We start from the raw sequence: 20,599 nt of genomic DNA, 5'->3' as shown, positions 1-20,599 counted from the left end.
CTTTTAGTAATTGAAATACCTATAGAATGAAGAGGAAAAAAGCTATACTTTCTTGTCCAATATAATTCTAGTAGAGCTGAGATACTAATTTTTAGAGCTATATGTATATTTTCAAGTACATTAACTTTTAAGTGGAAGACAGTATTGAGGAAAACAAAAAAGTTTTTATATACTTTTCCTTTTAACTAGATGAAGAACTTCCTGATTACATTATGGTGATGGTGGCCAACAAGAAAAGTCAGGACCAAATGACAGAGGACCTGTCCCTGTTTCTAGGGAACAACACAATTCGATTCACCGTATGGTACGTTTCTGAATTTTTACCCCTTAGACCAAAGTTTGGCACAAGTCAGAGTAGGTATTCTGTTTGAAAAGAGATTCTTGACCAGAGAGGCAGATTCACTGAGGTGAGGAAGATAGTGAGCCATGAGAGCACAGCTTCTGAGCTAGGCTGCTGAGGTTGAATCCTGGATCTGCCTCTTGCCTTGGTTCTTCCATTTGTAAAATGGGATTAATAAATTCTCTTTATAGGACTGTTGTAAGGATTAAATGAAATAATACGTGTAACATACCTGTGCCTGGCCCATAGTAAGTCCCTAGTCTGTGTTAACTGTGTAGTTTTTATGTTTCTTTTGGAAACTTTGGCATATTATTTCTTTCCCCCAACCAGAACCAGTTCATGTGTTTTGAGGGCTGAGTTGACTTCCTATGTTGCTTTCTGCAGCAGTTAACTTTTAGGGGGCAGAGTTTTTGGACAAAATTTCAAATCATTTTTAAAAGTTTGGAACTTCCTGAACTTTAGAATTTTAAAAAGACGATTTTATGTTCAAATACAATCCATGTTATAATTTTTCGTGTTCTTTTTCAAACCGTACATGCCTTTATTTGGGAATTCCTGACTACAAGGATAAGATTCAATTTATGAAGGCAGGTTTGAGGTAGAGTGCGGGTCTGGGGAGGGTAATGATGTGGCTGAGAAGAGATCAGGAAGTACTTCTATAAGCACCCTCCTTCTGGGAACCACCAATTAGAGCACAAGTTGATAATGGAGCAAAGTTGAGTGAGCAGAGGGGCATGCTTGCTTTGAAAGGCAAGAGACTGGGAGAGGTGATAGAGGAGGCATTAAGGAGGGATATGAAAGTGGTTTAACTTCTTGCTCTTATTTATCTTTTTAAAGATTTTATTTATTTATTCATGACAAACAGAGATAGAGAGGTAGAGAATCAGGCTCCATGCAGAGAATGTGATGTGGGACTCGACCCCGGGTCTCCAGGATCATCACGCTCTGGGCTGAAGGTGGTGCTAAACCGCTGAGCCACCCGGGCTGCCCAACTTCTTGCTCTTAAACTAAAGTTTGTCTTGAAGGTGTTTTTGCCCCTGTGGGCTACCATGTGCTTTAAAAGTCTTGTAAAGTTTTCTTGAAATACCACAAAGAATTTTCTGTTTATATTACACAGTTTTCTATGACATTCAGTGCAGTGGTTGATCTCAAATGTTTTGGTACATCCACTACTGTAGCGTGGGTCCCCTAACCCGCTCCTTACACTTAGTCCCCAGAATTTACAAAAAAAAAAAAAGAGAGAGACTGGTCCTTTTGACTGGAGAAGTTATCATGGGTACTTTTTTTTTTTTTTTCTTAAGTCTTCTGCAGTCCAGGTATTTGTTTTGTCTCATATACATGATTTACGACTTTTGGTTCAACTTTGGGATCGCTTTGGTTTGAGTCCCACTAACCATACTGTGGGAGATTGAGAGACCCTTTCTTAGATAGATAACTTGATGCTTGGGACAAATTTATTATATAAAGGACTAGGTGAATTTGAATTTAAAATCAAATTAATTCAACTTTCTTATCTTGCTATAAATTCCTTAAGGTGTGCTGATGCAAGTGATGGTGTGTCTGTTTGGGAATTTTATTTCCCTTGTTAGGTGTTCATTGACACCACCCTGAAATGTACTATTATGATTGTTTGGAGTCCTGCAATAATTGTGTCCAAGGGACAGTAGCATGTGACTGGGTTCTGGGTGAAACATAATGAGATAGGTATTCTGGTATTATTTTTATGGAAGGTACCTGTTGAAGGTAATGAAGATGTACGATTTTTTATTGGTTTCTATAGTAGTCATGTAAGCCTTTTTTAAAAATGTGGCACTTCTTTAATTATTATAGTATTTGTTCATTAAGTACCATTTATCAATATTTATATCTGAAGATTCTGTAATGTCATCAGATTTCAAGTGACAGTTGAAATAAAATCTTTTCTAGATGAAGCTTTAATTTTTTCTTTTTTTTCTTTCAGGCTTCATGGCGTATTAGATAAACTTCGCTCTGTTACAACTGGTAAGAGTCATTAAAATGTTTGGGTTTGTGGAATTTACTATAGCATTTTCTTTCTAAATCTATTTATAGTGCTTTGGGAAAAAGTCCATAAATTTGAAAATAATAGGTTTTTGCACTTTCTTGTTTTTGCACTTTTGCACTTTCTTTTTGCACCTTTCAATAATAGGTTTTTTGCATATAAATTATGAATTCAAGAGAAACAGATTTAACATAATTTATTTTTTCTAAAGATTTATTTAGGGATCCCTGGGTGGCGCAGCGGTTTAGCGCCTGCCTTTGGCCCAGGGCGCGATCCTGGAGACCCGGGATCGAATCCTACGTCGGGCTCCTGGTGCATGGAGCCTGCTTTTCCCTCTGCCTATGTCTCTGCCTCTCTCTCTCTCTCTGACTATCATAAATAAAAATTAAAAAAAAGAAAAAAAACATAAAAAAAAAGATTTATTTATTTATTTATTCATGAGAAACACACACAGAGAAAGAGAGAGAGAGGCAGAGACACAGGCAGAGGGTGAAGCAGGCTCCATGCAAGGAGCCCGATGTGGGACTCCATCCCCGGTCTCCAGGATCACACCCTGGGCTGCAGGTGGCGCTAAACCGCTGCACCACTGGGGGTGCCCGATTTAACGTAATTTAAAAATAATTTAAATAAGGGAAGGGAAATTCTGCAATTTATCCTAAGGAAATAATTGTAAATGTAAAGTGATTTAGCTTCAAGGATGTCTTAATATTTTATTTATTTACTTAGTTTTAAAGTTAGTTCATTCACAAGCATGTGAGGGGAGTGCCCAGGGAGAGAGAGAGGATCTCAAGTAGACTCCATGGTGAGCACAGAGCCTGACATAGGGCTCCATCCTAGTGCCCATGAGATCACCACATGAGCTGAAATCACAAATCAGTCACTCAATTGACTGAGCCACCCAGGGGCCCCAAGGATGTTTAAATATTTTATAATGGAAAATTACTTAAAAGTTCAGTAATAATAAATTGAATTATTATATTAGCTACATAAGGAGTAATATTCAGCCATTAAAAATGTTATGGAAGAACACATAATGTTTTTAAATTGGTGATAAAGAGGGGGAAGGTTCAAAGTAATAAAAATAGCTTAAAAGGATCATGTGTTTTTCTTTCCAGACCCTTCTAGTCTAAAGTCTTCTGATACCAACATCTTCGATAATAACGTGTCTTCAAACAAGAGCAGTTTCAGTCGGGGAGATGAGAGAAGGCATGAAGCTGCAGTGCCACCTCTTGCGGTTGCTAGCACTAGGCCTGAAAAACGAGACTCCAGGGTTTCTACTAGCTCACAGGAGCAGAAAACCACTAATGTCAGGTAAGAGTCCTATGTAGACCTGCTGTGCATAGATAGGTGTGTGTATGTGACCTTGACATTAGTTTTTATATCTTTAAATTTCTGTTTTCAGAAATTTGGGGGCATAATAAGGTGGTCATGAGCAAAGTTTTTGAATAAAATATGATAAGACCTAAGTATGATTATCTCTTACCTCATATAGTAAATCAAAATTTTTGTTTATTTATGTATTTTTATTTTTATTTTTATTTTTATTTTTATTTTATTTTTTTTTTTTAATTTTATTTATTTATGATAGGCACACAGTGAGAGAGAGAGAAGCAGAGACATAGGCAGAGAGAGAAGCAGGCTCCATGCACCGGGAGCCCGACGTGGGATTCGATCCCGGGTCTCCAGGATCGCGCCCCGGGCCAAAGGCAGGCGCCAAACCGCTGCGCCACCCAGGGATCCCTGTATTTTTATTTTTTAAAGACTTTATTTATTTATTCATGAGAGACACAGAGATAGAGGCAGAGACAGAGGCAGAGACATAGGCAGAGGGAGAAGCAGGCTCCATGCACCGGGAGCCCGACGTGGGATTCGATCCCGGGTCTCCAGGATCGCGCCCTGGGCCAAAGGCAGGCGCCAAACCGCTGCGCCACCCAGGGATCCCAAGAATATAATTTTAAAGTAGTTTTTAATGGAATACATAAAGGGAGTGTGTAAACTTTTTCATTAAAATTTAAGTAAATTCTTTAAAGATACTGATCTAAGTTGGTTATAGTTTTGTGTGTGTGTGTGTTTTTAAATAGACAGACTTATGATGATGGAGCTGCAACCCGGTTAATGTCAACTGTGAAGCCTCTGAGGGAACCAGCACCCTCTGAAGATGTGATTGATATTAAGCCAGAACCAGATGATCTCATTGATGAAGACCTCAATTTTGTGCAGGAGAATCCCTTATCTCAGAAAAAACCTACAGTGACACTTACATATGGTTCTTCTCGCCCTTCTATTGAAATTTATCGACCACCTGCAAGTCGAAATGCAGATAGTGGTGCTCATTTAAACAGGTTGCAATTTCAGCAGCAGCAAAACAGTATTCATGCTGCCAAGCAACCTGATATACAGAACAGCCGGGTATATGAAACAGGACGTTTGTGTGAACCAGAAGTGCTTAACAGCTTAGAAGATACTTACAGTCCTTTCTTCAGAAACAACTCAGAAAAAATGAGTATTGAGGTTTGTATATACTTTTTTTTTCATTTTAAAAATTATTATTATTTTTTAAATTTTTATTTATTTATGATAGTCACACACAGAGAGAGAGAGAGAGGCAGAGACATAGGCAGAGGGAGAAGCAGGCTCCATGCACCGGGAGCCCAACGTAGGATTCAATCCCGGGTCTCCAGGATTGCGCCCTGGGCCAAAGGCAGGCGCTAAACCACTGCGCCACCCAGGGATCCCTTAAAAATTATTTTTTAAAGTAAGCTACGTGCCCAACACGGGGCTTGAACTTGCAACCTTGAAATCAAGAATCACGTGCTCTACTGACTGATTAGCCAGATGCCTCTGTATATACTTTTAAATTCTGGCTGGAAATTGGCACTTCCTAGTACTAAGTATATGTGAAATAACTAAACACATTTTTAAAAATATTTTATTAAATTCATAAGAGACACAGAGGCAGAGGGAGAAGCAGGCTCCATGCAGGGAGCTCCATGAACTTAAACACATATTGCAAGTTAACTTTAATTTCTGTGCTACTCAACATACTACACCAGATTTTCCACTCCATGACTGCCTTCTACCAATACTTTACATCTTGTTTTACTTTCCAGGATACCAACATTTGAGATAACTGTAACCTTACCTTATAATTTGGGGGGGATCTTCGGTCAATTTTAGATTTTCCATGAGAATTATTAGTAAACAACCAAATAATTACATTTTTTTAGTTTCCTCAACAGTGCTTTGTGCTCCTATTTATAAGTGAATGTAAAGCACTAGTTTTTATTTTAAAGATTGGCTATTAGGGATAATATATTTTTATAAGAAATCAGGAAATAGCTTGTGAATTCTTGATATGATTGACTTTTTCTTGGAAAAAAATATTGTGGTAGAACTTTGTTTTTTTTTTTTTGAGACTAGGTAAGCGTAAATTTATCTGATTGCAGGAAGAAAACTTTCGGAAGAGAAAGTTGCCTGTGGTAAGTTCAGTTGTTAAAGTAAAAAAGTTCAATCATGATGGAGAAGAGGAGGAGGAAGATGATGATTGTGGGTCTCGTACAGGAAGCATCTCCAGCAGTGTGTCAGTGCCAGCAAAGCCTGAAAGGAGGTACCTTGACCATTCTCTGTAAATTAATCTTTAATTGCCTGATGGAATTTTCTGGGTTTCTTGAAGAGGATATCATGAAAATAAAAATTTAATAACGTTCAAGACTTTCCTGTTGGCTTTTGAGACACAGATTATTGGGAGAGAAATTGATTAAAATTGGATAAGACTGCAGAGAATACTAAAATCTGTAATATGGGGGGCAGGGGTGATCCAGATTCATTATTTAAAAAGTTAAAAGGTTTTAGTCTAATTGACATTTCCTAAAAACTACAGCTAGTCTGTTCAAAACCAAAGAGAAGGCTGTAAGGGCCTAATAGATGGCTAGCATGTAAAGAACTCAAATCTAAAATTTAATCAAAATACCTTTAATTTTTTTAGACCTTCACTTCCACCTTCTAAACAAGCTAACAAGAATCTAATTTTGAAGGCTATATCTGAAGCTCAAGAATCTGTAACAAAAACAACTAACTATTCTACAGGTAATTTAAATGTATTATGTTTACATTAAGTGAGTAAAGATTTTATTTATTCATGAGAGAGAGAGAGAGAGGCAGAGACACAGGCAGAGGGAGAAGCAGGCTCTCCCTGCAGGGAACCCGATGTTGAACTCAATCCTGGAACCCTGGGATCGTGCCCTGACCCAAAGGCAGACACTCAGTCACTGAGCCACCCAGGCATCCCGAGTTTTCCCTTCCCTTCCCTTCCCTTCCCCTTCCCTTTCCCCTTCCCTTTCCCCTTCCCTTTCCCCTTCCCCTTCCCCTCCCCTTTTCTTTCTTTTTTTTTTTTAATAATTATAGTTGGAGACTTCAGTATTTCTCTTTTTTTTTTTTTTTTTTAAGATTTTATTTATTCATGAGAGAGACAGAGGCAGAGGGAGAAGCAGGTTCATGCAGGGAGCCTGATGTGGGACTCAATCCCAGGTCTCCAGGATCACGCCCTGGGCTGAAGGCAGCGCTAAACCACTGAGCCACCTGGACTTCCCTGTAGTCAACATTTGATAGGAACTTATGATATATAAAAAGGAGCACAATAGGATATTAAGAGGTCAGAGTTAGAAAAAGTTAGCTAGTGCATGAGTAGATTGGCTTCTTTGCTTTCAGTGGGACCGATTAGTGGAATATAAGGCAGAGAATTGACACATTGGTTATGTTCCTACCCCAGTCCTAGTCGGAGTACTAAATTATTTTATGAGGGAATAAAAGAGGATTGCATGTTTTTAAAACATATAATCTGACCTTACAGAAAGCTTGTTCTGAAATGCGAACTAAATGATGGGTGCCGATGGGTGCCATATTGTCATTAGGTTTTGTACTCTGCCCCATGTGCTATAGTCATTGTAAAACTTTCTGATGATTGGGGCCCCTTGGGTGGCTTAGTTGGTTAAGTGTCTGCCTTTAGCTCAGGTCATGATTCCAGGGTCCTGGATCAAGCCCCACATCTCAACTCCCTCCTCAGTGGGGAGCCTGCTTCTTCCTCTCCCTCTCCCTCTGCTGTTTAGCTCTATCTCTCTGTTAAATAAATAAATAAATAAATAAAAGCTTGTAAAAAAAACTCAAAAAAATGTAATTGTCCACTCTTAAATTTTTTTTTTTTTAATTTTTTTTATTTATGATAGTCACACACACACAGAGAGAGAGAGGCAGAGACATAGGCAGAGGGAGAAGCAGGCTCCATGCACCGGGAGCCTGATGTGGGATTCGATCCCAGGTCTCCAGGATCGCGCCCTGGGCCAAAGGCAGGCGCTAAACCGCTGCGCCACCCAGGGATCCCCCACTCTTAAATTTTTTTAAAAGATTATTTATTTATTGTTTAAAGATTTATGTATTTATTCATGAGAGAGAGAGAGAGAGACACAGGCAGAGGGAGAAGCAGGCTCCTTGGAGGGAGCCCAGTGTGGGACTTGATCCCTGGACCCAGGATCACAGCCTGAGCTAAAGGCAGACGCTCAACCACTGAGCCACCCAGGCATCCCTAAAATTTTTTCTTGTATTTTTGCTATGGGTTTGATGACTGTTCTTTTAGCATTTTTCTACTTTTTCATTCTCTTTTGTATCTCTTTTTGTGATCCCTTCCAAAAGTGAAGTAAATTGTAAGTTATCACTTTTTGAACCTCACAGGTATCTGTCCTCTTGCTTTTCTCATTTCTGAATTAATCTTTTTTTTTTCATTTCTGACTTAATCTTGACATAAAATTAAACAGGTTTTAGCTTATAAGTATTGTCAAGCAAAAGCCAAAAACTAGAGCTAATCTATTTACATTTCATTTTTTTGTCCACAATATTGAGTGTTTTACAATGATGAGACTTTTTTAAAAAGATTTTATTTATTTATTCATTTAATTAATTAATTAATTATTATTTATTTATTCACGAGAGACACAGAGGCAGAGACACAGGCAGAGGGAGAAGCAGGCTTCCTATGGGGAGCCCATTGCGGCATTCAATCCCAGGACCCCAGGATTAAGGCCTGAGCCGAAGGCAGATGTCAACCACTGAGCCATCAACCACTGAGCCACGCACGTGCCCCACAATGATGAGAGTTGTAGAGAATTTTACTTGCTGAGTTTGAAATTTCCTGTTTTTATTTTTATTATTTTTTAATTTTAATTTTTATTTATTTAAGGATGGGGAGGGAGATGGATAAGCAGAGGCTGTACTGAACGCAGAGCCTAATGTGGGAGCGATCCTTAGATCATGACTTCAGCAGAAATAAAGAGTCAGATGCTTAACCAACTGAAACTCCCAGGAGCTCCCGTTTTTAGAATTATGGGAGATTCCCCAAGTAGTTTTGAGAAACATCATTGAAGTTCATTCTTGAACTTTATTATGTAAATTATAACTTGAAGTTATTACATGATCATGAAGCAAAATTAAAACTACATTTGGTTAAAAGTAAACACATGTGTGGCAGTATATTTATGGCTTGTGGTTTAAAATATATAGATGAAGTCAGGTGTCTGTCTCTGTGGAATATTGTAAGAAAAAAGGTGTTATCTATGAACTGTTTCAAAATTTTCATATGTTCTAAACTCAAGGAGGCATTTATGTTTAATAGGACTTATTTACCGTTCAGTTTTGATGTATTACTGAATCTGCATTTCACATTTTTTTTCCTTTTAAAAAGTCTCACAGAAACAGACCCTTCCAGTTGCTCCCAGAACTCGAACTTCTCAAGAAGAATTGCTGGCAGAAATGGTCCAAGGGCAAAGCAGGACCCCCAGAATAAGTCCCCCCATTAAAGAAGAGGAAGCAAAGGGAGATAATATAGAAAAAAGCCAAGGTAATAATTTAAGTGATATGTCATTCTCTATTATACTTTTTTTATGAGGCATTAAATATTTGCCAGTGGGTGTGAAATGTTCTTTTTCTTTTTCTCTCTTTTTTTTTTTAAAGATTTTATTTATTTATTCATGAAAGACACAGAGAAAGAAAGGCAGAGACGTAGGTAGAGAAAGAAGCAGGCTCTAGGCAAGGAGCCTCATGTGGGACTCGATCTGAGACCATGGATCATGCCCTGAGCCAGGGGCAGGTGCTCAACCGCTAAGCCACCCAGGCGTCCCAAAATGTTAGCTCTATGAGAAGAGTGCTTGTTAGGCCCAACAATAGAATGAGGAAGAATCATGAGGAAAGTCTGTGGCTACACATTTTAGAATTTTAAGTCTTTTTATTATGGAAATTTTCAGTGTTCTTAACAGTGGGAAGAATAGTGCAGTGAATTCCCAAGAACCCAGTTGCCTTAATAATTATGAGTATTTTGCTGTCTTAAGGAAGTTCTAGTTAGAGATACATAGATACTTCTTCTTCTTCTTCTTTTTTTTTTTTTTTAATTAATCCTATCCCTGTTCTCTTGAACTTGGATTGCATCTTTAAACCTCCTTTCTTAGCATCTTGTCTTTCACCTGCCAGGATCTGCCTTATTGTCCCAAGTGGCCCTACTTTATTCTTTTGTTCCTGACAAACTGCAGTTAGCCTTGAGCTGATCTTTCTGCTTCTTTTCTCTCAACCCCCACGACCCTCCCCATTTCCAGTACGCTTTCCTGTCTAAAGTGTGACTCTGATCATGTGACTCCTTGAGAGCATTATGTTTCCACTTCATGCACTGTCTGGGATTGATGCCGTCGGCGTGGTCTTTTGGCAGTTTGGATATCTGGTCTCTGGGCCCAGTCATTCTCCATTGCTCTTCAGTCTCTTCTTCTGTTCCTGTCAGGAAAGGTCCTGGTTTTCTGTGTTTTCTACTGAGGTCTCCATTTAAAAACCCCACCCAAACTGAATGCTTGTCATGTTATTCTGACTTACATTTTCTAATGCTGGCATACATTTTTTCATTTCTCCCTGTGTTTTTGAAGCTGTTCCAGGTTCATTTCAAATTTGTTTCATAAAGCCCTAGTGGTTCCATTCTATGTTTGTCTTTTCATTCTCTTTTTTAAAAATCCCATGTCAGCATTATATGCAATTCCAGTAAACGATGGATCTGAGAATAGGAAAATTCCAAAACAGCTGATAGGTACAAACTAGAAAGTATAGGTGGGCCAGTTTGTGAATAGCAATTGGAAAGCATTTGAGCTTCAGTAAGGATAAGAATTGCAGTGTATTAAAGCTCATCTAACAGGTTTAAATCCATGATCTCATATTTTTTACAAGTAAATCCTTAATTGGTCACTTTCTGTAAGATAATAGATACTAATTCATTGTCTTGAAAACTGGATGAATAAAATCATTGAGCATTTATATTATCTTTCTGTTAAAGAATAGTGTCCCTGTGTAACCAAATAGTATAGGAGTTAGCATTTGTTTTTGTAAATAGTTTTATTGGAACCAAGCCATGCTCATTCATGCATGTATTGTCTATGGTTGCTTTTGTACTGTATCCCCAGAGTTGAATAGCTGCAGCAGACCATATAGCCCCCACAACTTGAAATAGAAAACATTTACAATCCTTTATGTAGTCAATGAGGAAAGATTTTTTTTTCATTATTGTTTTTTTTTGTTTGTAATAAACTGCCTAGCATGGAGCTTGAACACTTGACCCTGAGGTTGAGTCACAGTCTTCTGAGTGAATCAGCCAGGCACTACTTGGAAAACATTTTTTTTTTTTTTTTTTTAAGATTTTATTTATTTATTCATGAGACACACAGAGAAAGGCAGAGACACAGGCAGATGGAGAAGCAGGTTCCATGCAGGGAGCCTGACGTGGCACTGGATCCCAGGTCTCCCAAGATCACGCCCTGGGCTGAAGGTGGCGCCAAACTTCTGGGCCATTGGGCCTTCCTGGAAAACATTTTTTAAATTACTCCAGCTAATAAGTGAAAACAGAATGATAGAATTATAGCTTTTGGGGCTTTTTTTTTTCCCCTCAGCTCAATGAATGAATGAATATAAGCACTAGATGATTGATGGCTACTTGAAAAGTGAAAAACAGCCATTTCATGCATCCAGATGAAAGAATAAAACTATCTTAGTCTTGCCAGAGGATTTGAACCTGAGTGATGAGTGAGGGCTCTGATTCAGCAGTCAACTTGCAGGAAGTTCAGAGGCCAGAGGAATATGTTGGTTGTCACATCATGAATGTACAACTGGCAAAGAACAGTCTCTGGCACTCCATGTAGGTCAGACAGCCTGGGAATTCTAAATTAAGAGACAAAATAACAAGGTGCAAGGTTAAACTATAATGTCTAGAGATACACACTTGTGTGAAAAAGCCACAAAGGAATTTTAAGTTACCAAAAAAGGCATAAATGGGGTCAGCCCAGGTGGCTCGGCAGTTTAGTGCTGCCTTTGGCCCAGGACGTGATCCTGGAGGCCCAGGATCGAGTCCCATGTCGGGCTCCCTGCATGGAGCCTGCCTCTCCCTCTGCCTGTGCCTCTGCCTCTCTCTCTGTGTGTGTCTCATTAATAAATAAATAAAATTAAAAAAAAAGGCATAAGTTATTTTAGGCGAGGACTGATGGAGATGCAGAAAAGTTTCTGGGGTGGTTGGCACAGTTCTGTTTTCTTGACCTAGATGGTGGTTGCAAGGATGTTTTGCCTTATAAAATTCATTGAATTACTGTTTGTGTGGTTCTCTATATTACTATTTTGTTTTAAAGTAAAAGGTTAAAAATTTGAAATGGTAACAAGTACATCTGATGAGACTTACTATTCTCACTGAATTGATTTATTCGCAAGTGCAAAGTGACATTCTGCAAACAGTGGTTAATTACTGTGCTCACTCCCTGTTTTATATCTTTGTGACTCGTTTTTAAAAATCAAATACACATGTATTGGCATGAGTTGTTAGCGTTCTTTCATCTCTCTGGCCTCTGTATTTTTACGAGTCTACTGGCTCATGGTATTCATGCTATTTATGTTTTTTCTTGGCTTAGTCTGTCACCAGAAGTTTATTTTTGCTAATGTGTTCAAAGACTTAACAATAATTCTGGCTCTATTGATTCTCTTTTGATGTCTTGCTTTTCTGTTTCCTTGGTTTCTGGTATTTTTAATATATCCGTCTATATTTTTAATAATTAATTTAGCTCAGTTTATCCTGTCAAATGTAAGCATTTAAGCTGTAAATTTCTCTTGGTACCACTTCTGTTGCATATTACATATTTTGATGTAGAATGTTTTCATTATCAATCTAAGTATCTTTAATTTCTGCTATGATCTTTGTCTTTGACTTGAGTTATTTGGAAATGTTTGTAACTGACATATATGGAAGATTTGTTTTTGTCTTTTACTCTATTATGTACTCTTGACTTAATTGCATTGTGTCAGTGTGACCTGTGTAATACATGTATTTTGAAAATTGTTAAGACTTAAGACATCAGTTTTGCACATCTTCCATGTGCATAATTGTTGGATTGGGGATTTTGCATTTCTTAGATAAAGCTCTGTGGTTATGTTGTTCAAATCTTGACCTACCTTACTGAGTTTTTGGTTTGCTTTAACTTAATAAGTGAGAGAAGATCTTGAAATTGTCCATTAGCATGATATATTTATCTTAATTTCTCTTTCCTTGTAGTATTTGTTTTCCATGCCTTTGTTGTCAGGCTTCTCTGCTCTTTTAATGCTTTGGACATGTATGTATCTTAAATACTATAAAGGTATGTTGTTTTTGTTTGTAAAGATTTTATTCCAGAGAGAGAGAGAGTGGTGGGGGGCTCAGGGAGCAGAGGGAGAGAGCACAAGCAGACTCCATGCTGAGCATGGAACCCAATGTGGGGCTTCATTCCAGGACCCTGATATCATGACCTGAGCTGAAACCAAGAGTCAGTCAGATACTTAATCAACTGAACCACCTAAGCACCCCTAGATTGTTATTGTTTTTTTTTTTTTTAACCCAGTCTGAGTTGTCTTGGAAAGTTTAAGCCATTCATAGTTCTTAGAATTTTAGATGTTGTTGGACTGGTTTCTGTCATTTTATTGGCCTTTATTGGCCTCATATTTTGGCCTTTCATTGTTTTTTCCTCTTTTGCCTTTAAGATTCCTTAGTTACTATTGTTGATTGCCCCAGCTCTTTTTTTTTTCTTTACTAATTTGAACACTCCATTTCTGTTCATTCAGTGGTTAGCACTGAAATTTTACTGTGCCAATTTTTAAAAAATATTTTATTTATTCATGAGAGACAGAGAGAGAGGCAGAGACCTAGGCAGAGAGAGAAGCAGGTGCCATGCAGGGAGCCCGGTGTGGGACTCTATCCTGGGACTCCAGGATCATGCTCTGGGTCGAAGGCAGGTGCTCAACTGCTCAGCCACCCAGGCATCCCAGCTGTGCAGATTTAATTGCATATTCCAGAGGTTAATGTTCTGACCCCGTTTCCAAAGTAAATGCACTGCAGAATACTTTAGCTCCAGTCTTTACCCTCTTGGCTTACATTATGTTTCCAGTGTTTCATTTTAGTCTTTGAAAATATGTAAGTTGGGCACCATTATTATCCTTTTACCCAGGCAATGTTTATTCTGATTTTACCTATATGTTTATCAGTTTTTGTTCTCAAATCTTGAATGTTATTTGGGCATCATCATCTTCTAATGTTTTGAAGTATTTTTGAAGTGTATACTTTGGAAGTTTTTTTAAGAATAGGTCTGTTGCTTTAAATTTGCCGAGTCTGTTTATCTGTTTTTTCCTTCCTTGTGCAGTAATTTTGCCGGATAACAACAGTTATTTGTTCTCAACATTTTGTATGTACTATTCCATTGTCTTCTGGCTTCCATTATTGTTGAGTGGACTTCTGTCATTCTAATTGTCTGTCGTTCCTTTGTAGGTGATCTGTCCTTTCTCTGGCTGCTTTCAAGATCCTCTCTTTGTCTTTGATGTTCTGCAGTTTCACTACGATGTATCTAGGCATGGATTTCTTTCTGTTTTCCTATTTTGTATATTTTGTATAAAAAACATTTAAATAAAATATATTGTGAAATACATGCTCACTCTAGAAAATTTGGAAAAACAAATCTTTGTAACGCTTGTTGATTACAAACTAATCAAATAGCATAGAAATTTTAAAAATAAAATGTAGCATTCTTTGCTTCTTTTTCACCTTGGTTCTTTCCAGAGGCCTACCACTTGTAAAAGCTTGTGTTTTTTTCTTTGATTTTTCTCCATGTCTGTAATATGCTTTTATAATAATCTTTCTTCATTCGCTAAGTATAGGTGGTATCTTCTGTTTTGTTTTGTTTTGTTTTTTTGCCACAGTACGTCAGATTTAACTCCCCCCTTTCCCTGCCTTTCAAGCCCATATAGTATAAAGTCACTATTTTTGATTCATTTATTGGTTACTTTTGTCATTTTAAGTAGTACATCTAAATATTTTTTTGTGTGATTACTTTATTTCAGTATATTTTGTTCTTTTTCTTTTTTTTTTTTTTTTTTAAGATTTTATTTATTTATTCATGAGAGACACACAGAGAGAGGGGCAGAGACATAGGCAGAGGGAGAAGCAGGCTCCATGTAAGGAGCTCAGTGTGGGACTTGATCCCAGATCTCCAGGATCACGCCCCAGGCTGAAGGCAGCGCCAAACTGCTGAGCCACCCAGGCTGCCCCTTTGTTCTTTTTCTTTACTTATTTTTAGATTTTATTTATTTTAGAGAGCGTCTAAGCAGGGAGAGGGAGAGGGACAAGCAGAGTCCATGCTGAGCTCAGAGTCCAACCCGGGGCTCAATCTCGTGACCCTGAGATTATGACCTGAGCTGAAATCAAAAGCTGGATGCTCAACCGACTGAGCTACTCAAGTACCCCTATTTCAGTATACTTTGACTTCCAAAAGATAAGGATATTTATGTCCCTTTTTAAACTCTAATACATCCTTTTCTTTTCTTTTCTTTTTCTTTCTTTTTTTTTTTTAAAGATTTTATTCATGAGAGAGACAGAGAGGCAGAGACACAGGCAGAGGGAGAAGCAGGCTTCATGCAGGGAGCCTGATGTGGGACTCATTCCTGGGACCCTAGGATCATACCCTGAGCCGAAGGCAGCGCTAAACCGCTCAGCCACCTGGGCTGCCCTAATACATCTTTTCTTAACACACCTTCTAACCTGTGTCCTTTTTTGGGAAAGGGGGACAGAGAGGGGAGAGAATCTTTTTTTTTTTTTAAGATTTTACTTATTCATGAGAGACACAGAGAGAAGGCAGAGTTATAGGCAGAGGGAGAAGCAGGCTCCTTACAGGGAGCCTGATGTGGGACTTGATCCCAGAATTCCAGGACCACACCCTGAGCCAAAGGCAGACGCTCAACCAGTGAGCCACCCAGGTGTCCTGGGAGAGAGAATCTTAAGCTAGCTCCATACCCAGCATAGTAGGGCTTAGTCTCATAACCTTGAGATGATGACCTGAGCTGAAATCAAGAGTCAGATGCTTAGCCAACTGAGCCATTCAGGCACCCTAAACTCTTGTACTTTTATATTAGCAAGGATGATCAAGTACACATTTTGTTCTCTTTTCCTTGTTAGGACTACTTTGCTTTATAAGTTGACTCGAAACGTTTAGAACCAATAAGCAGCATATTTACATTATTAAGACTATATAAATAGGGGCACCTGGATGGTGCAGTCAGTTAAGCATCCAACTCTTGATTTCCACTCAGGTCATGATCTCAGGTCATGCGATCAAGCCCTGCTTCGGGCTCCATGGTAGGCTTGGAGCCTGTTTAAGATTTTCTCTCCCATCTCCCTCTGCCCCTTTCTCTAAAACCCCCACTTTCTCTAAATAAATTAAATAGAATCTTTTTTTTTAAAAAAAAGACTCTCTAAATATTAGTCACTAGAGGGCCAGATTTACATTTTGATCTACAACTTTCTGTCGGGGGTTCCCTAGAGCTTAGTTTTTCCACTCTTGAATAATTTTTTGCTTTAAGTTCTCCCCCCCTCCCTTGTATTGCCTACCTTTATTATAGTCTAAAAATCTGTCATTTTTTACTATTAAGTCTTTGAGTTCGACTTTTTTCTTAGGTACCTTCATCCTAGAGCCTCTGTCCTCTTTTGCTCATCTGACTGGTTGCTCTCTGGGTCTTCTTCAAGACTGTCATTCCAGGACTGACTTCTCCCGAGTTTGCTCTGCATTTTCTGGATCCCACTGTCTTCTCCGTATATTCTTCCATTTTGTTATCACATCATGAAGAGCCTTATGAAAAAGTATGGGAGGTAAACTTTTCTGAGTACTTAGAAATCTAAAAATACCCTTTAACTTAATTGATATTTGGATAGGTACAGAATTCTAAGTTGAGTTTTTCTCAAAACTTTGAATGCCTTCATTATCTTGAGGCTTCTCATGTTTATGCTGAGGAATTGATTGCCCATGTGATTCTTACTCTGTTATAGGATACTGGAGATTGGTTTCTCTGGAGGATCTTAGGATTTTCTCTATGTTCTTGATATCTGAAATTTACTGTGATAAACATAGGTGCTAGTAGTCACTTTTGGGCTTTATGCGTTGTGTGCTTTATTAATTTGAAAATCCATGCTTTTAATCTGGGAAATTCTCTTTAAATTATTATTATTTTTAATTGTTCTCTTTTTTCATTATTCTCTTGTTTTGGAAATTCTCTTAGTTGGATGATAATCTTCCTGCTTTGATTTTTCTCTTCTCATTTTTTACTTGATCTTTATTCTACTTTGGGATATTTTATTGACTTTATTATTTCAGTCCCGTTTTTTTTTTTTTTTTAAGGCAGGTATATTAAAATTTCTACAAGCTCACTCTTGCTTTGTTTTGTGGATATAGTATCATTTCAAATTTTTCCGAAGAATATAATTAGAGGATTTTTTTTTCTTTTTAAAGAATTATATTTTGTGCCCTAATTGATGGTTTCTTAAGTCCGTTTTTTTTGTTTTTCTTTTTGTTTATTCCTTTTACTTGCAGACTCTTTTAAAAATGTAGACATGTGGGTTCCTGCTTTAAGAAAAGGCAGCAAAGAGGCTTACCTAGAATTCTGTGGGCTAAGCTTTGCTGTGGGCAGGTTTTATTTTAAATAGAGCAGACAAGGAGCTACAGTTGGCCTTAAAATTATAGAGCAATTTCCTGGAGGTGCTTACACTCCCAGTGGCTATCTAATTTGCTGTGTTCCTTTCTTTTTAAAACATTTGGATTTTTTTTTTTTTTTTTTTTTTTAAGTAGGCTCCATGCCCAACATGGGTCCTGAACTCATGACCCTGAGATCAAGAGTCTCATTCTGTACTGACTGAGCCAGGCAGGCACCACAAAACATTTAAAGCTTTTAAAAATGCCTGGCTGTATCATTCACAAACCTTGCTTTCTGTCGCACATCCGTTTACAGTCTTTGCTCCTCATTTCACACAGTTGGATGCCCCTTTGTTCGTTTCATCCAGTGCAAGTATCTCCATGTTGTCAACTCCCAAGTATCTATCTCCAGCCAAGACTTTGCATCTATATTCCTGATCTTATCCAGCTGCTTATTCTACATTTCTTCTTGAATATGTAATAAATTATTTTAAACTTGTCTAAAACCTAACTACTAACAATCTTTTCCTCCAGTCTGTTTTTCCTGCCTTTTTCCTCATTGTAGTTAATGGCCCAACACCACTTTTCCAGTTGATCAGGCCAGAAACCTAATGCTGTTCTTTCTTTCAAAAAGGGCCTTCTTAGGGCCTTCTTCCTTGCCTCTCACTTTTCCTTCCTCTTTCTCTCTCTTAACTTCCTTCTGCCTTCTACCTTTAGCAAACCTGTCCACTGCTGCCTTCAGAGTATATTAAAATTCCCCTATTCCTCATCCCCTCCACCTCCACCACCCTAATTTAAGCCAGTCATCCATGACTGGCCTTGATTATTGGAATAGTGTCCTTACTGGTCTGCTTTCAGACTTACCCTCCTAGAGTCTGTTCCACAAGGTAGCAAGTGAGCCTTTTAAACTGTGAGATCATGCTACTCCCCTTCTCAGAACCCTCTGGTGGTTCCCTATTACACTACAAGTAAAACTACTAAGTAAGATTTCACCCTTCTCCCTCAGCCTTCTTCTTCTTGCTATTCCCCAGACATACTTTAGTGTGTTTCTCTTTCAGAGCATTCAAAGAAGAACATGTCTGAGATGGCTTCACCCTTTTCCTAGAATATTTTTTTCCATCTGTCCACATAACTCACTCACAAGTTATCTCTGTGAAGCCCTCCCTAGTTCCCAACTCCATGACCCACTTTTCTAAATCTTTATTTTTCTCCATAGCATTTCTTGTCATCTAAATGTATTTTATGTTTTCATAGTTCAGATATTTTTATCCAGACTCAGGTCATTAATGATAAACTTGTTCTATTTTACATATATTTTGGGTTGGTTTTTTGTTTTTTTTGTTTTGTTTTGTTTTTTTTTTAAGGTGTCATCTCTTACCTCTCCCTACCAGAATATAAGTTCTCTGACCAAGGATTTGTGTGTGTTATTCATTGCTGTGATTGAGTGCCCGGAACAGTGCCTGACGTATAGTAGGAGTTCATTAAATCCTTTGGCCTTTTTTTTTCTAAGATTATATTTATTTATTTGAGACAGACAAAACAAGCAGGGAGTAGGGGGAGAATAAGGGAGAAGCAGACTCCGAGCAGAGAGCCCATGTGGGGCTCGATTCCAGGACCCTGAGATCATGACTTGAGCCAAAGGCAGATGTTTAATGGACTGAGACACCCAGGCAGGAGCCCCTAAGTCCTTTTGTGTCAACAAATGTATCACTTCTGCCTTGCATCTCACTTGCAGCTTAGGGTCTCATTTTGGCTTTTCTGCTCTGCCTCACAGGCAGTATTTGTTCATATATTCCCTGTTTTCCAGAGGTTGCCGAAATCTCATCTGCTCTGTTCCCCTTCCTAGTCCATACCTCTAAATCAGTGATTTCCTTATTTCTGATTATATAATTTTTTGTGTGTACTAGTATCTTATGTATTTGATTTACATATATCCATACTATTACTGGTATGTATGTTAGAACATGTAAAAATAGGACTCTCTAAGGAGGATAGAGATATAAAATTTTTTTTTAAAGATTTTATTTATTAAAGTGAGGGAGTAGGGGTCCCTGGGTGGCTCAGCGGTTTAGCGCCTGCCTTCTGCCCAGGGCATGAACCTGGAGTCCCAGGATCGAGTCCCACATTGGGCTCCCTGCATGGAGCCTGCTTCTCCCTCTGCCTCTCTCTCTCTCTGTGTCTCTCATGAATAAATAAATTTTAAAATAAAATAAAGCGAGGGAGTGAGAGAGAGCACAGGCAGGGAGAGAGTGGCAGAGGGGAGGAAGAAGCAGCATCCTCACTGAACAGGGAGCCCAGTGAAGGGCTCAGTCCCAGGACCCTGGGATCATGACCTGAACTGAAAGCAGACACTTGACCTGCTGAGCCACCCAGGTGCCCCAAGATACAAATATTCCTAATAAGATAAAATTTCTGATTATTTTCTTCCTGTACCTCAGTGGATAATCTTAGAAACCCCTTTGGAGTTCCCTGTTGTATGTGTTAGGATTTTGTCCTTTTTAAGTTCTTTACTTCATTTTTATGGGCTCTCCAGAAGGAGAGACTATAAATGCATTTGTTCAGAGTGTCCTGTTGGACTGGAAGCACTTTGTGAAGGAATCTTAGTAAAGAGAGACATTTTTATATTCAGACAAAATGAAGCTTTCCCCTTTGTTCTGCCCATTGTCTTTTACAGAGCTAGGCGCACTGCACTTAAAACAGTTTGATGTATATCTGTGGTTTTTTTGGCATTTTTGTCATGTGTATGTACATGTATATCCTTTCTGTGTAAAGTAGAATTAAGTGTATATATGAACACCATCTATGTACATATAAAATGGAAATTGCATCACATAGATTTCTCTGTGACATGTTTTTTTTTTTTTTTAATATGTCAGAGTAAAGTATAATGGCATGATTATGTGTATGGACTGAGGAAGTCAGACTGCTTAGGTATTAATCCAGGCTATGCCACTTACTAGATTGCCTTAACCTTTATGTACTCCAGTTTCTTTAAGGGGGGCCTGGGTGGCTCAGTGGATTAAGTGTCTGCCTTCAGCCCAGGTCGTTGATTTCAGGGTCCTGGGATTGAGCCCTGTGTGGGCTCTCCACTCAGTGGGATATCTACTTCTTTCTCTCATTTTCCCTTTGTGCACTCTCTAAGTAAATAAAATCTTAAAAAAATATATTTGTCTTCTACTGACAGATATTTACATTGGAATCTAT

The 20,599-nt window shown here is 38.3% G+C and overlaps 1 protein-coding gene across 4 annotated transcripts in view; it reads left to right on the top strand.

Annotated features, from left to right (window-relative positions):
• Positions 1–20,599, top strand: part of ZC3H14 (zinc finger CCCH-type containing 14) — a 53,407-nt gene that overhangs the window by 11,215 nt on the left and 21,593 nt on the right. For 3 of the 4 annotated variants that reach the window (XM_041758319.1, XM_041758318.1, XM_041758317.1), the window contains exons 3-9: positions 190–304; positions 2,301–2,341; positions 3,476–3,671; positions 4,442–4,871; positions 5,807–5,967; positions 6,346–6,446; positions 9,091–9,246. In XM_041758319.1, coding sequence (XP_041614253.1) covers positions 190–304; positions 2,301–2,341; positions 3,476–3,671; positions 4,442–4,871; positions 5,807–5,967; positions 6,346–6,446; positions 9,091–9,246 — 1,200 coding nt within the window. The remainder of the gene's footprint in view (positions 1–189; positions 305–2,300; positions 2,342–3,475; positions 3,672–4,441; positions 4,872–5,806; positions 5,968–6,345; positions 6,447–9,090; positions 9,247–20,599) is intronic. The other variant, XM_041758320.1, reaches the window with a different exon arrangement.

The sequence above is a fragment of the Vulpes lagopus genome, chromosome 6, assembly GCF_018345385.1.
Source record: "Vulpes lagopus strain Blue_001 chromosome 6, ASM1834538v1, whole genome shotgun sequence".
Lineage (NCBI taxonomy): Eukaryota > Metazoa > Chordata > Mammalia > Carnivora > Canidae > Vulpes > Vulpes lagopus.
This window is presented reverse-complemented; position numbering and strand designations above follow the sequence as displayed.